This window comes from Berghia stephanieae, chromosome 8, assembly GCF_034508935.2.
Source record: "Berghia stephanieae isolate SIO BIC M18660-M18661 chromosome 8, UCSD_Bste_1.3, whole genome shotgun sequence".
Classification (NCBI taxonomy): domain Eukaryota; kingdom Metazoa; phylum Mollusca; class Gastropoda; order Nudibranchia; family Aeolidiidae; genus Berghia; species Berghia stephanieae.
This window is the reverse complement of record NC_088367.1, coordinates 53,295,643-53,310,642: the sequence shown is the minus strand read 5'-3', so window position 1 is coordinate 53,310,642 and position 15,000 is coordinate 53,295,643. Positions and strand designations below refer to the sequence as shown.

Genomic DNA, 15,000 nt, shown 5'->3' with positions numbered 1-15,000 from the left:
TATACTCTAAGTATTACATTTGAGAAATGTCAATAACAATTGCTAACACAATAAAATGACATATATATATATATATATATATATATATATATATATATATATATATATAAAATAACATGTTATATTCTGGGTACATTTTGTGTGGAAAGTTTAGATTTGAATTAAATGTTACACCACTTTAAAAAAAATTATACATTCTTATATATCAAGAGATTTTATTTATTTACATTTCATGTGTTGAATGGGGATGATCTTCTATAAATATCTATCACAGACAAAACATAAAACCCCATCATCTACCCTGCATAACACACCTCGTTTAAACCACACAAGGATTGCCCAAATGTTGACGAATAAGAATTCTCCAGATAGTCAAAGTAGAGACGGAAAAAAGACGAAGACACGGATTGATGTGTCCATTGTTGACACTGTAAATAATTACATCGACAATACAACTCGCATAACTGAATCAAAACATATAAACAGTGGAGTGTTACACTGACCAGAACTTGTCGACAATTTCTGTTAAAACAATGAGCACACGTATTAAACCTTTTCCCAGTTTTGTTATCAGCAGTATAAGAGTGTTCATAATCAACGAAAAATACTAAGAAAAATATCTCAATGTAATTAACATAAACTGCCAATCAACTAAAATAAACATATGCCATTTATTAACATTACACACAATGAGAAACCAGATAATATTATCATTGACACTTGAATCATGGTTGGATTCGTCTATTCAGGACAATGAATATTTCCGGTCAAACTTCAGCATATACAACAAAGTCCGAAACCTTAATGTCGGGGGTTGTTTTTATTGCTATCAGACAGGATTATATAAGCTCGTAATTCCAGAACTTAATTAAAAGTGTGAGATGATATGAGTCAAAATTGAAGTTAAAGATTGAAATTGAAGGTTCCAGAACACTTTGTATAATATGTTCATACTATCAAGCCAATTTGGGCAACAAAGAAAGCTCGGAGCTATTCAAGAATTGTATGATGAAAACACACATCACCAATGTCATCTTGATAATAGGAGGAGATTTTAACTTCTCAGGTTGTCACTGGAACTCTAACACATTAAAAGGAAAGACCCAATTTGCACAGCTAAACAATGATTCTAGAGGGCAATGCGCTCACTCAGCTCATAGAGGAACCAACTCGAATGCGTAACACGTTAGATTTAACGATCACCAGTAAGCCCAATCTTATAAACAATCAGGAATTCATCCTTTGGTCTAAGACCATGATTCAGTTATCATAAAGATTGACTTGAATCCGAAAAAAGAATGTATAGAAACATAGAAAAAATCCTCTCTTCATAAAAGCAAAATGGAAAGTCTGGGAAACGTAACAATTAAAACAGCTAAAGAGGTTTTAGATATAACAACACAAATTAAAACATTTTTTAGACAGAGGAACGAGAAAATCATGTACCACATACAATGTGTCAAAATAAAAAACAGACGGGCCGATCGTTTTGTTAATGGAAATTATGAGAACAGCATGATCTAACAACTAGAATGAAAGTCTCTCCATACTATGAGGATAGTAGCATAATATTCGGCCATAATGTAAAAGATAAAGAACAACCTGGTGAAGAAACGTGACTAAAAAGCATTTTCCAAGGACATGACTTTAGGCCAGCCATTCGAATCCAGGACCTTCCGATCAGAAACCAATTTCCATACCACAAGGCCACATAGACGTACAATGACCGAGCGGAAAAAAAAATTGCATACCTTATATAACCTAGAATCAAGTGAGTGGATATACATATATATATATATATATATATATATATATATATATATATATATATATATATATATACATACATACATATATATAATATGTATATACACAAAATCCATGAAATAATCGTGTTTAACCTATTGTTAAAATGCACTTTTAAAATATATTTCAAATGTAATTTTGTTCAACTTCTACAATATTATTGTTTCGAGCATTCGTTCTATTCAGGAAGCGAAGGTAGGGAATACTTTAAACAATATTGTCGAATTTTATTATATATAATCAAACTCATGTAACACATAGTCCAGACGATGGCTGGAAGGCCTGAAACATCGATGTAGATTGACTCCAATATTGTGGTAAATATGACAATAATAATTCGGTGCATTGTATATATATATATATATATATATATATATATATATATATATATATATATATATATATAAATGTATTTTTTAGGTTTGTATAGGGAAAGAGCTGGACGATGTAAGTCATCTTAGTTGTAATGCTGATATGATAATAAACGTAGACATTCTTGCTATTTATGATGATATATTTAGACAGAAACAGTTGAATTTGATTCGTGGGCAGGCACTTATTTGGTAAATACTTACGAAGCATCTAGTTCGTATGCACCCTTTACAACCCTGGAGAAATATTAAGAAGAAATTGTAATCCCCAAAACAATACAATTTCCAAGTATTCAACGATTCAAATACAAAATCAAACCCGAGACAGGATAACAATAAACAGGAAACTAATTTTCGGGAGATCTTCCGCACGTTTTTTGAGGAAGCTTCAATTTATATTGTTGTTATTCTAACCGTGGATATTTTGTCAGACGTTTATTTATTCAATTTGTTCAATTTTAGTAGGCTTTAAAAGTTGTAAAATAAATCTTGATTGTTTGGTAAAAGTTTAATGTTTCCTAATATTATAATCATGTTTTTGGTTCTACGCTGCAATTGCCGTTAAAATATTGAAAGTTAGCACAGAGCAGTTATATGATATTTTTTTCTATTAGTGTTAATTATAGGTGCTGGATTGTTGATAAATTGTTAGCTAAAGGAATATTTACGTTAATTCCCTTAGCTCGAAGAACGTTTGGAAGGCTTCCTGAATTTTCAATTGAATGATTTTTTTTCCTGCTTATTTTCCATCAACAAATGTGATCGGACGTCTTAAGAAACTGTTTTGTCAGGATAAAAAGAACATGATGAGAAGAGATTAAATTTTATCTCATCTAGTTAAAAAGTTATGACAAATAATGTGGAGAAAATATTATATAATCTATGTACGAGCTGTGACCAAAGTAGTTTACTTTATCATATAATTGAGCATAGAATTATTATACAAAAAAATCAATATTTCTCTCATAATTTACAAACACAAAAACAGAATTTATTGAAAGAGACAAGTACAAATCAGTTTCAAACATATAACATTCACTAAGGAAAACTGGATTACTACACGTGAATCATAAAAAAATACAAAATGTATTTAAATACCTTTGTGGGATAGGGACAATATATATATATATATATATATATATATATATATATATATATATATATATATATATATACATATACATATATATATATATATACATTATATATAAACATATATATATATATATATATAAATATATATATATGTATATATATATTTAAATATATATATATATGTATCTATATGTATATACATATATATACATATATATGTATATATATATATATATATATATTTAAATATATATATATGTATCTATATGTATATACATATATATACATATATATGTATATATATATATATATATATATATATATATATATATATATATATATTATTATTATTATTTAAAATATTTACCACAATGTTTGAGACAGTCTACATTAATGTTTCAGGCTTAATTTGCCATCGTCAGGACTGAGTTGGCAAATTAAGCCTGAAACATTAATGTAGACTGTCTCAAACATTGTGGTAAATATTTTAAATAATAATAATTCGCTCCATTACTGCATGTCGAGCACTTTTCGTACCATATTTGTATCAAACACAATTCAATATATTATATAATATATATATATATATAATATATATATATATAATGTAAACAAAATATAAAAATATACAACCGAGAACCAATATCAACACTTTGTATATTAATTTAATAAATTGAGAGAGGCCATACCTCTGGCCTTTAGTCCGAACATGTTTGTGTATATTTATGTGATAGTATTTAATATAAATCACAGTTGCCCGTTAATAATTCGAACACTATGTGGCAAAAATGAATTAAGGTGACGTGTTGTCTTTGTTTTTATAGATATAAGGCGACGGCTCCTCATGGAGAACTTAATATATTTTTTAAGGGGGTGATCGTCATCCTTCATAACTTTCTCCATTTTACTTAGACAAAATATCCTGAACAGTTCTTCCACATTGGAAATTGGTTGAGTATAACTCCTGGCTTTATCAATTATCCGATCAATTTTCTCAATGTCTCAAATACTGGCATTTCCACACCATGCTTTAAGACAAGAAGTAATAACGGTCTCCAAAACGGATCTATAAATAAAGGTGCATAATGTTTACGTCTAATTCTGAACGTTTCCGAATAAAATACATTCTTTTTTTTTTTCAATTTAGAGATAACAGCATCGGTTTGTAAATGCCACTGCAATTTATTGTCAATTAAAACACCCAAATATTTGGAAACCGAAACTTGCCCAAAAGCTTGATTTAAAAAAAAAATTGAGCGGAGGAATGAAATTTGTGTTCGTTCTAAAGTAAAAAAAAACAACATTTCTTTGGTTTTTCCTACATTTAATTTCAGGGAGTTATCTTCACACCAATCAACAAATCTGTCGATCTCAGATCTGTATGCTGTTTCATCATCTCTAAATACTAAACCTTGAAGAGCAGTGTCGTCAGCAAATAGCAAAATTGGGACCAAGCCACTTGTACAGTCATTTGTGTAAACCTTAAAGAGGCGAGGAGAGAGAACACACCCTTGAGGGGCATACGTGCATACAATACAGAATTCGTCATTAGAATCATTGTTATCACCATCATCGATATTATCATCATGAGTACTTGCCTTATTCATTATAAAAACAACAAAACGATTGGTATATTGAATATTATTTTTTTTTTCAGTGGGATTACTGTGTGACTGTTGTGGAACTGGCATGTTCCAATGTGAATTATATGATTTGTTTTGTTGAGTTCGATCGGTTGGTCCCTGTAACTCAGTTAGTAGAGCACTCGTCTTGCAAGAATAAGGACCGATATGGTTGAGATTTTATTTTGACTCAATCCTTTGTTTGCCAACTGTGATTTGTCAGTTGTCTCTGTTATATATAGGGCAAATTACTGCAAAGTGCCATTCTAGCTTAAGTTTATCAAGCAATACCCTCTTTCAAGTAAACGCTCAATAGGATATAAACTCGGTACTCCGAAAACTACATATATTCTGTAGAAGAAGCTTAAAGGAGATTGTTTGGGCACACTATTCTCCATCTGTTAATTTTTGTGTGTGTTGTGTTGCATTAAATCCAACCTGTATATTTTTTTCTTTATATATTTTGAAATAAAATCAGAGCTTGACTCTTACTAAAACAAGACTGGCAACAGGCGGACCGTGTCCTTTTTTCTCCGCACCCTTTATCTTTGATGGCCTTTTCACAAGTCCACAGTTTACCATTGTCCATGTAATCCGGTTGATCACCGAATGGGCACGTCTGTGAAAGACTCATATCCCCACTTTCTTTCCTCACGCATTTTTTTCCAAAGCATTGTTTGCCCTGAAATTGAAGCAAGATAAAATAAGTATTTATTATCACAAGCGCTTCATATTTTTACATGTAACATCTAACGAAAAAATAAATTCCTGTAATGTCTAATTGAACGCATATCTCTAGATTAGCCATATGTAATGCGCTTATTTTAAATACTCATCCGGTACTAAGTTAAATACACCTTTAAATTTCACACAGAGAAAGCTTTTTGAAAACAAAAATTCTTACAATCGCCTTTGGCATTGTGCGCATTAAAGCGTGTCTTGAAGGTGTTATGCATGTAAAGTCTCTTACTATATGATAAAAGGCAGGACAACAGGTTTGTTAACAATGCCACTCATTTGGTCATTGATTGCGCTCAATATCTTGTTATTTTTTTTACAAAGTCAGACATCACAGTACGTTATTATCTCCACCTACGGACCTACTGCCAAGAAAGTAATTTGCAAATAGTAGGACAGGAGACCATTTTAGGAATAAAACGATAAATCATCCATTTTTATTATACACATTGCATTGGGAAGACCAGCTATTGGGCAAGAATACACGATAGAGATGATATTTTTTCAAGAACTGCAAGTTTTTACACGCACAGCATTATGGCAAATCCTTTCATACCCAGTTGTGAATAGTTATCCTGAGGAGGCATTAGAGTACGTGAAGCATACGCATTGGGTTTTCCTAAATATTATCCATGATATGTGATTTGTTGATGGAGCAAAAATGGAGTAATTCTGGCCTTGGCTAATATTGGTTGTGCTTAGTCACGAATGTTTCTTGAAGATTTTCACCATTTAAACAAAAACAATTTGTGGAGAATCTGATGTAATAAATCTGAAGATGAATACAACTCTGTCCAGTTGAGTTCGATGAAAGACAACCGATTTCTTCCCAAAGGAGGTGATGCAGGAGTGTCCCACAACAACTAAAGGTAAAGAACTCTAATTATGATCTTCATACACACCATCCGAGTTTGTCTCTCCCAGGACCTTGATGTTCTTTCCTGGATATAACTTTAATATGTTTTATTTCATCAACACTGCACATAATATTATAATGTCTTTTATCCACCAATGTGAGACTTGCCCTGTATTATGTTGGACTTTGACGGGTTTTCCACAACTTTGAAGAGTTACATGGTAGGTTTTCCATGATCTGGGGCTTTTGAAATAGTGAAGAGGTCATAGTCACAAGATTGCTCTGTACCAAATGTAGACTGGTCATCAACGTTGTGTTGTTAGAACTATCTTTGTTCTACAATAATGATTAAGAATGAAACTGTGCGTTGACGTTTGGTTTGGTGACAGTACTAAACTTTGATCTATAGACTTTAAAAAATATGTCCTTTCCTCTTTTCTTCTCAGAAGAATTCACAGCGTTGGCTCCAAAGTAAAAATCATGTTGCCCTAAATAGTCAGTGAATGGTCAGTTTTATATGTCTCTACTTTGGTCAAATGATCCACATTGTTGAATTATTGGAATTCATTTACCTGGCCATTCAAAGTCTAAATATTATTGAACAGTTATTGTGAGTAAATTAAAACGTTTATCCTCGTCGCCATTTCTAATATCCAGCTGAAAACTACAGTGAAACTCTTCACAACAGAGATTTTCCAACGATTTTATGACATCGAATTGTTTCTGACATATTCGAAGTCACTAAGAAATATTACAATCATCACCATTCTCATCATCATCATCATCATTCTCATCATCATCATCATTCTCATCATCATCATCATCATCATCATCATCATCATCATCATCATCATCATCATCATCATCATCATCATCATCATCATCATCATCCATTCATCATCATCATCATCATCATCATCATCATCATCATCATCATCATCATCATCATCATCATCATCATCATCATCTCATCATCATCATCATCATCATCATCATCATCATATCATCATCATCATCATCATCATCATCATCATCATCATCATCATCATCATCATCATCATCATCATCATCATCATCATCATCATCATCATCATCATCATCATCATCATCATCATCATCATCATCATCATTATCATCATCATCATCATCATCATCATCATCATCATCATTCATCATCAATCATCATTCATCATCATCATCATCATCAATCATCATCATTCATCATCATCATCATTCATATAACATCATTAAACAATCATACAACATACCACACCAATAACACCGTTAGAATGTTTTGTTCTTACCTTTCCACAACTGATGCCCGTCGATACAGCGATTTCTTGTCCTGTAGACTTGCCAGGAACATGACATTTGAAATGTTTACACACATTGTCTCCAAACTTGTCATAATACATTCTCCCAAAACTGGATGACCTGCCAAACCTACGCTTGCAGACCTCGTCAGGTGTCACAATCGATGAATATAGGGGACCTTTTTCGAAAATAAAACAGGTAAATAATGATATAATTCAGATTTTTATTGTACTTACGTGAACTATACTCGTGGAAAAATGGCGTGGGCCGATGCTATTTGGATCGGAACTTTTGGGGGGCATATTTTTTAACTTCGTGTCTCATTGCACGGGGACGCACCATTCCAGTTTTTTTATAATAAGATTTAATTGCCTGCTCCTCTCTGATTGCATTATTAAATAACTTGAGCTTTTTATATAGAGCAATATCAACCAGGCGTGCTCAAATCGCTTTACAAAGTTTCCCTGACCAACAGCAACGCATAACATATAGAACAAGACATGGCGCCTGTTACGCGATACAGCTCATTTTTTTCCAATAGAGAAAACGCTGTTAACGGCTAGGTTTTACACATTTAACACATGAGTACTGAGAAAAGAAATGGGTGTAAACAGTCATTTCCAAGGAATCAATTATGCGTCATGTAAGGCTCGAATCCAGGACCTTCCGATCCGAATGCGTGTCATACAACAAGACCCCAGACCCGCACAACTGTAACTGTAAAGATACAATTTTGGATCAGACAGTTAACTGTTCACAGCTGCAATCAGTACGGTGGGCGTGACATGCTGCGGCGCGTTTTCGATTAGTTCTCACTAACAAATCATATACAATTGGTTGAAAACAGAAATGGCATGGCCTTCTAACTAATTAACCCATAATACATAATACCATTAATAGAACGACCAGTGAAATTGTAGTTCGAAATGAAGGCCTTTCATGTACGGGTTACACATTAAAAGACGGCCTTCATGTAAGATTTACACATTAAAAGACGGCCTTCATGTAAGGGTTACACATTAAAAGACGGTCTTCTTGTAAGGGTTACACATTACAAGACGGCCTTCATGTAAGGGTTACACATTTAAAGACGGCCTTCATGTAAGGGTTACACATTAAAAGACGGCCTTCATGTAAGGGTTACACATTTAAAGATGGCCTTCATGTAAGGGTTACACATTTAAAGACAGCCTTCATGTAAGGGTTACACAATAAATAACGGCCTTCGTGTAAGGGTTACACATTTAAAGATGTTCTTCATGTAAGGGATACACATTTAAAGACGGCCTTCGTGTAAGGGTTACACATTTAAAGACAGCCTTCATGTAAGGGTTACACAATAAATAACGGCCTTCGTGTAAGGGTTACACATTTAAAGATGTTCTTCATGTAAGGGATACACATTTAAAGACGGCCTTCGTGTAAGGTTTACCCATTTAAAGATGGCATTCATGTAAGGATTACACAATAAATGACGGCCTTCATGTAAGGGTTACACATTTAAAGATGGCCTTCATGTAAGGGTTACACAATAAATGACGGCCTTCATGTAAGGGTTACACATTTGAAGACGGCCTTCATGTAAGGGTTACACAATAAATGACGGCCTTCAAGTAAGGATTACACATTTAAAGATGGCCTTCATGTAAGGGTTACACATTTAAAGACGGCCTTCATGTATTGGTTACACATTTAAAGACGGCCTTCATGTAAGGGTTACACATTTAAAGACGGCCTTCATGTAGGGGTTACACATTTAAAGATGGCCTTCATGTAAGGGTTACACATTTAAAGACGGCCTTCATGTAAGGGTTACACAATAAATGACGGCCTTCATGTAAGGGTTACACATTTAAAGAGGGCCTTCATGTAAGGGTTACACATTTGAAGACGGCCTTCATGTAAGGGTTACACAATAAATGACGGCCTTCATGTAAGGGTTTCACATTTAAAGATGGCCTTCATGTAAGGGTTACACATTTGAAGAAGGCCTTCATGTAAGGGTTACACATTTTTAAAGACGAACTTCATGTAAGGGTTACACAATAAATGACGGCATTTATGTAAGGGTTACACAATAAATGACGGCCTTCGTGTAAGGGTTACACATTTAAAGATGGCCTTCAAGTAAGGGTTACACATTTAAAGACGGCCTTCATGTACGGGTTACACAATAAATGACGGCATTCATGTAAGGATTACGCAATAAAAGACGGGCTTTATGTAAGGGTTACACATTTAAAGACGGCCTTCATGTAAGGGTTACACATTTAAAGACGGCCTTCATGTAAGGGTTATATATTTAAAGACGGCCTTCATGTAACGGTTACACATTTAAAGACGGCCTTCATGTATTGGTTACACATTTAAAGACGGCCTTCATGTAAGGGTTACACAATAAATGACGGCCTTCATGTAAGGGTTACACATTTAAAGAGGGCCTTCATGTAAGGGTTACACATTTGAAGACGGCCTTTATGTAAGGGTTACACAATAAATGACGGCCTTCGTGTAAGGGTTACACATTTAAAGATGGCCTTCAAGTAAGGGTTACACATTTAAAGACGGCCTTTATGTACGGGTTACACAATAAACGACGGCTTTCATGTACGGGTTACACAATAAATGACGGCATTCATGTAAGGATTACGCAATAAAATACGGGCTTTATGTAAGGGTTACACATTTAAAGACGGCCTTCATGTAAGGGTTACACATTTAAAGACGGCCATCATGTAAGGGTTACACATTTAAAGACGGCCTTCATGTATTGGTTACACATTTAAAGACGGCCTTCGTGTAAGGGTTACACAATATCCATAAACATGACTTTTCATATTTTGATGATGATGATGATGATGATGATGATGATGATGATGATGATGATGATGATGATGATGATGATGATGATATAAATAATAAATATGCATCATCGAAGATATCAGCCGTGTTTTTGGCAATTTTAGTAGCTGGATCTCCGATGACCTAAGCTATGACCAATGGAAGTGTAGAACAGAAGTTTTCTTAAATGTTAAATATTTTGGCGTGTCTGGTGCAGCATTTGATTGGTTTTGGTCATATTTTTTAATCGTAAACAGATTATTACGGTGGATGAAAATAGATCTGAGGAAATCATTCTTGATTGTGGAGTTACCCTGGTATCAGCATTTGGACCCGTTCTAAATGTTTTGTACGTTTGCCCTCTGTCTAAAATGATCAGAAGTTTCGGTCTGGCTTACCACCAATACGCTGATGATACGCAATTGTACTGTAGTTACAATACGAGAAATTTAGAAGAAGCATCAGCCGATAGTAGGAATTGTATCCAAATTGTTAAGAAATGAATGGATGAGAACAGACTGAAACTGAATGATGATAAGACGGAGGTGCTGTATGTTGGGAACAGGAAGAGGAAAAATGAAGCAGATTTGAAGCTGGGGGATGCCTCCATTCAAATTGTTGACAAAGTGAAAAACCTTGGCACATTCTTAGACTCTGGATTGTCGATGGAGCATCAGGTTAATAATTTGGTTAGATCTCTCTTTTTCCAACTAAAAGAGATTGCTTCCATTAGACGTTCATATCTGATGATGTGACCAAACACCTGGTTGTGTCCCTCGTGCTATCAAAATTGGATTATTGTATTTGTGGCAGAAAAAACCCTATATATATATATATATATATATATATATATATATATATATATATATATATATATATATATATATATTTATCCTTTCTTAAAAAAATATAGCATTGTGGAGAACATTGTGCTTATTTGAGTCAATAAAAAAATTGATACGGCACACAACTCTACTGAAAGATTTGAAAATTAGAAATGTATTTTTTACAGATAGATAAACAGATAACTTGATTTCCTTTTATAATTTAAAGTCAGTTTGAAAGTTCGTTGAGTCAAACAGATAATACCATATATACCGACGACACTTGGCTCCCAAAATCAACTAATTTTGACACTGTAAAAAGTTGTCAATTTGCGTCATCTATTTATGACATCAAGTATTATTATTACTTCCGTTGTGTTTAGCGGTGATCAGTTTTGTTATGTAGTATTATGTTCTAATTGCGTGTATGTTTGTGTGTGTGTGTGTGTTTGTGTGTGTGTATGTATGTTGTGTGTGGTGTATACATGTGTGTGTGTGTGTGTGTTGGCATTTTTCAGCAAATCGTGGCATTCATAGTGATATTATTCACTTGATCACATGAAGGTATTTCAGTCGCCATTTTGATTCTTTTTTTTACTATTAGGGTTAGCTCGACAGGTTAGTCATAAGTGTTATTAAAGGTGCTAGGGTGTTTGTTTTTCCATAAGTTAAGTAAAGGGGAGACATTCCGAAAGGTCCTACATCCCCAGTATTCTTTAAATTTGTATTTTCACCGTTGATATTTTGTCAGGCATTTATTTATTCAGTTTGTCATCTAGAAGTATTTTAAAAACTCTAGAACAAACCTTGATAGATTTGTGAAAGTTTAAAATTTCCTAATTTGACCAGTTGTAATTTGTTAAGTATTGAAAGGTAGCTCGAGAGGTTAGTCATAAGTGTTATTAAAGGTGCTAGGGTGTTTGTTTTTCAATAAGTTAAGTCAAGGGGAGACATTCCGAAAGCTTCTTCATCCCCAGTATTCTTTAAATTTGTATTTTCACCTTTGATCTTTTGTCAGCACGGTGGTAGAACAGCACATTCAACGTTCAAAATTCCAATTCCAATCACGGATAACAGCACCTGTAGCATCAGTCGCCAATCAGACACAGCTAAGTTACTGAAGAGTAGTTCTCTCATAATTTAGGATGAAGCACCTAGGATGGACAGGCGTGTGTTTGAATGGGTGAGCAGGACATTTTGTTACATAACAGGCAGTTCAAAACCTTTTGGGGGCAAAGTGGTTGTACTTGGATGGGATTTTCGGCAAATTCTACCTGTTGTTAACAAAGGAAGTGAAGCCGATATATTAAGTGTCACACTTAACAAGTCAATTATTTGGAATTTTGTCACCACTTTTCACATGAACAAGAACATGAGGGTTACTGATGACAATAACTGTTTTGCAAATTGGCTTCTCCGCATCGGATATGGTACAGAGCCGGTTTTCAGCGAAATAGGAAAGTATTCTGTTAAATTACCTACAGCGCTATGCCTTCCTGAAAATGACCCTGAGTGCTTGATAAATGCTGTATGCAATGATTTGAATCTGAACTTTGCGGATGAACGTTATCTATCAGAGAGAGCAATTTTGACTACAACCCATGAAAATGTTGACAAAATAAATGCAGCCGTTCTGTCCAGGTTGACCTCATCAACTGAACAAATTTACCGCAGTGCTGATTCCATTCAAAGTGACTCTGACATCAACTTATACCCGATTGAATTCTTGAACGAACTCAACCTCCCGGACTTCCTCCACATGCATTACATTTGAAAGCCAACACGTCAGTCATGCTGCTTAGAAATATAAATCCTAAATCAGGCCTCCTAAATGGCACCCGTTTGTTAATAATTAAATTAGGTTCAAAAGTATTAGAAGCCAAGATAATTACCGGTAGTAGAGCTGGCGACATAGTGTTTATCCCTAGAATCAATCTGACGACAACAACAGATTGAGGCTTACCATTTATTCTAAATAGAAGACAGTTTCCGGTAAAATTGTCATATGCAATGACAATTAACAAGTCTCAGGGGCAGACATTAAGCAAGGTGTGGATTTTCTTACCACAACCGGTATTCACACATGGACAACTGTATGTTGCTGTGTCACGGGTCAGAGGCTATAGTGGCTTACACTTCATGTTGGGCCACACAGAAAAATCAACAGAAGATATACCAAATTACACAGACAACGTTGTTTAACAATCTGCCCTCATTAAATGATGGTGAGTACAGTATCGAATGAAAATAGTTCTTTCCCCGCGAAATTGCGTGCTTTTTACTAGTATATATATATATATATATATATATAATATATATATATATATATATATATATATATATACCTCAGTCATAATAAATATAAATGATTATATTGGGTCACGCGTTAATGGACTATTTTTTAATCGGGTCATTCAACCATTTATACCTCGGCCATTAAAAAACGCACAGAGCTAAATTTTGGTATCGCCTTAAAGAGGAAGGTTTCAGCTCCATATACCATTTTAAAAATAACAAAAATGGACATTAAAGGTTCAAAAATGCCGTTTTAAAACTTTACAGCAGCTAAAAATCTCGACATATAATTGATATAAAATTTCAAACCGATTCTATCTAAAAGACAAACATCTTGTCTCTATGTCTACCCATTTGTTTTAATGAAGGTTGTTTAATGGCCGAGGTATTGCATTTTAAAAAAACCCCACCAAATCCTTTGAAAAAAAGAAAAGAGTTCGCAAAAACCAGACGAATATTTTATTAAAGTACTTTCATGGTTAATATTTTAGATAGTTTAAAACAAAATGAATACGATAAATGTTGTTATTTCAATTGATAACTCTGGTTGGTAAGTGGGTATGTTTCAACGATGGAACAGCCTAAATAAACCCCACATTATTCCGGTTTTTATTAACGTGTAATCTTTTTTGGATGACTTTCTAGCCTTGGTTTTCATTGAACGACGTTTTGTTTTATCAATTTATACATGTACTTTTTTTTCATATCTGGTTTGTCTCTCTGTGTTTATTTAATGCTAACCAAAAAACACGGACGAATATATACACTCACTCATGGCAGCCATGTTGTTGCTATGACAAAATGATTGTTTGACCTCGTTAGAACTGAAGTAGGTTTGTACGGTCGAAGGTGTAATGTCGTTTTTAAAACAATTGCATAGGAATACCCACTACTTGTAGTTTATAAATAGACAAAAGACACACAAAGATTCGTCCTAATGTGTTAGAAAATTGAAAAAGCATTGCTATTGTTTATTTTATTTGGGAAAAGTGGTACATGTAATGGTTATAAGATTGGAGAAATAAGACTTCGAAGTGCCACCTCGTTCTCTAACTGTTTTTTGTTTTCTTTTCTGATGCTTTCATGATAGTAAATGATAGACTATGTATAGGAACAAAAAGAGTTACTAGTGGATAATGAAGCAGTATATCTGTAGAATTTTACGCCATTAACACTGTATCCAAACGGATAATATGAGGGCGTGTATTTAGTTGTTTTTGTTCGTATTATTTTTTTTG

The 15,000-nt window shown here is 33.8% G+C and overlaps 1 protein-coding gene across 1 annotated transcript in view; it reads right to left on the bottom strand.

The window, feature by feature from the left end:
- LOC144978871 (uncharacterized) overlaps positions 1–15,000 on the bottom strand; it is a 28,671-nt gene that overhangs the window by 1,370 nt on the left and 12,301 nt on the right. The window contains exons 4-6 of the mRNA XM_078925457.1: positions 7,793–7,980; positions 5,387–5,576; positions 2,382–2,414 (exon numbers count right to left, since the gene is read on the bottom strand). Of these exons, the coding sequence (XP_078781583.1) occupies positions 2,407–2,414; positions 5,387–5,576; positions 7,793–7,980 (386 nt within the window). The 3' untranslated portion in view covers positions 2,382–2,406. The remainder of the gene's footprint in view (positions 1–2,381; positions 2,415–5,386; positions 5,577–7,792; positions 7,981–15,000) is intronic.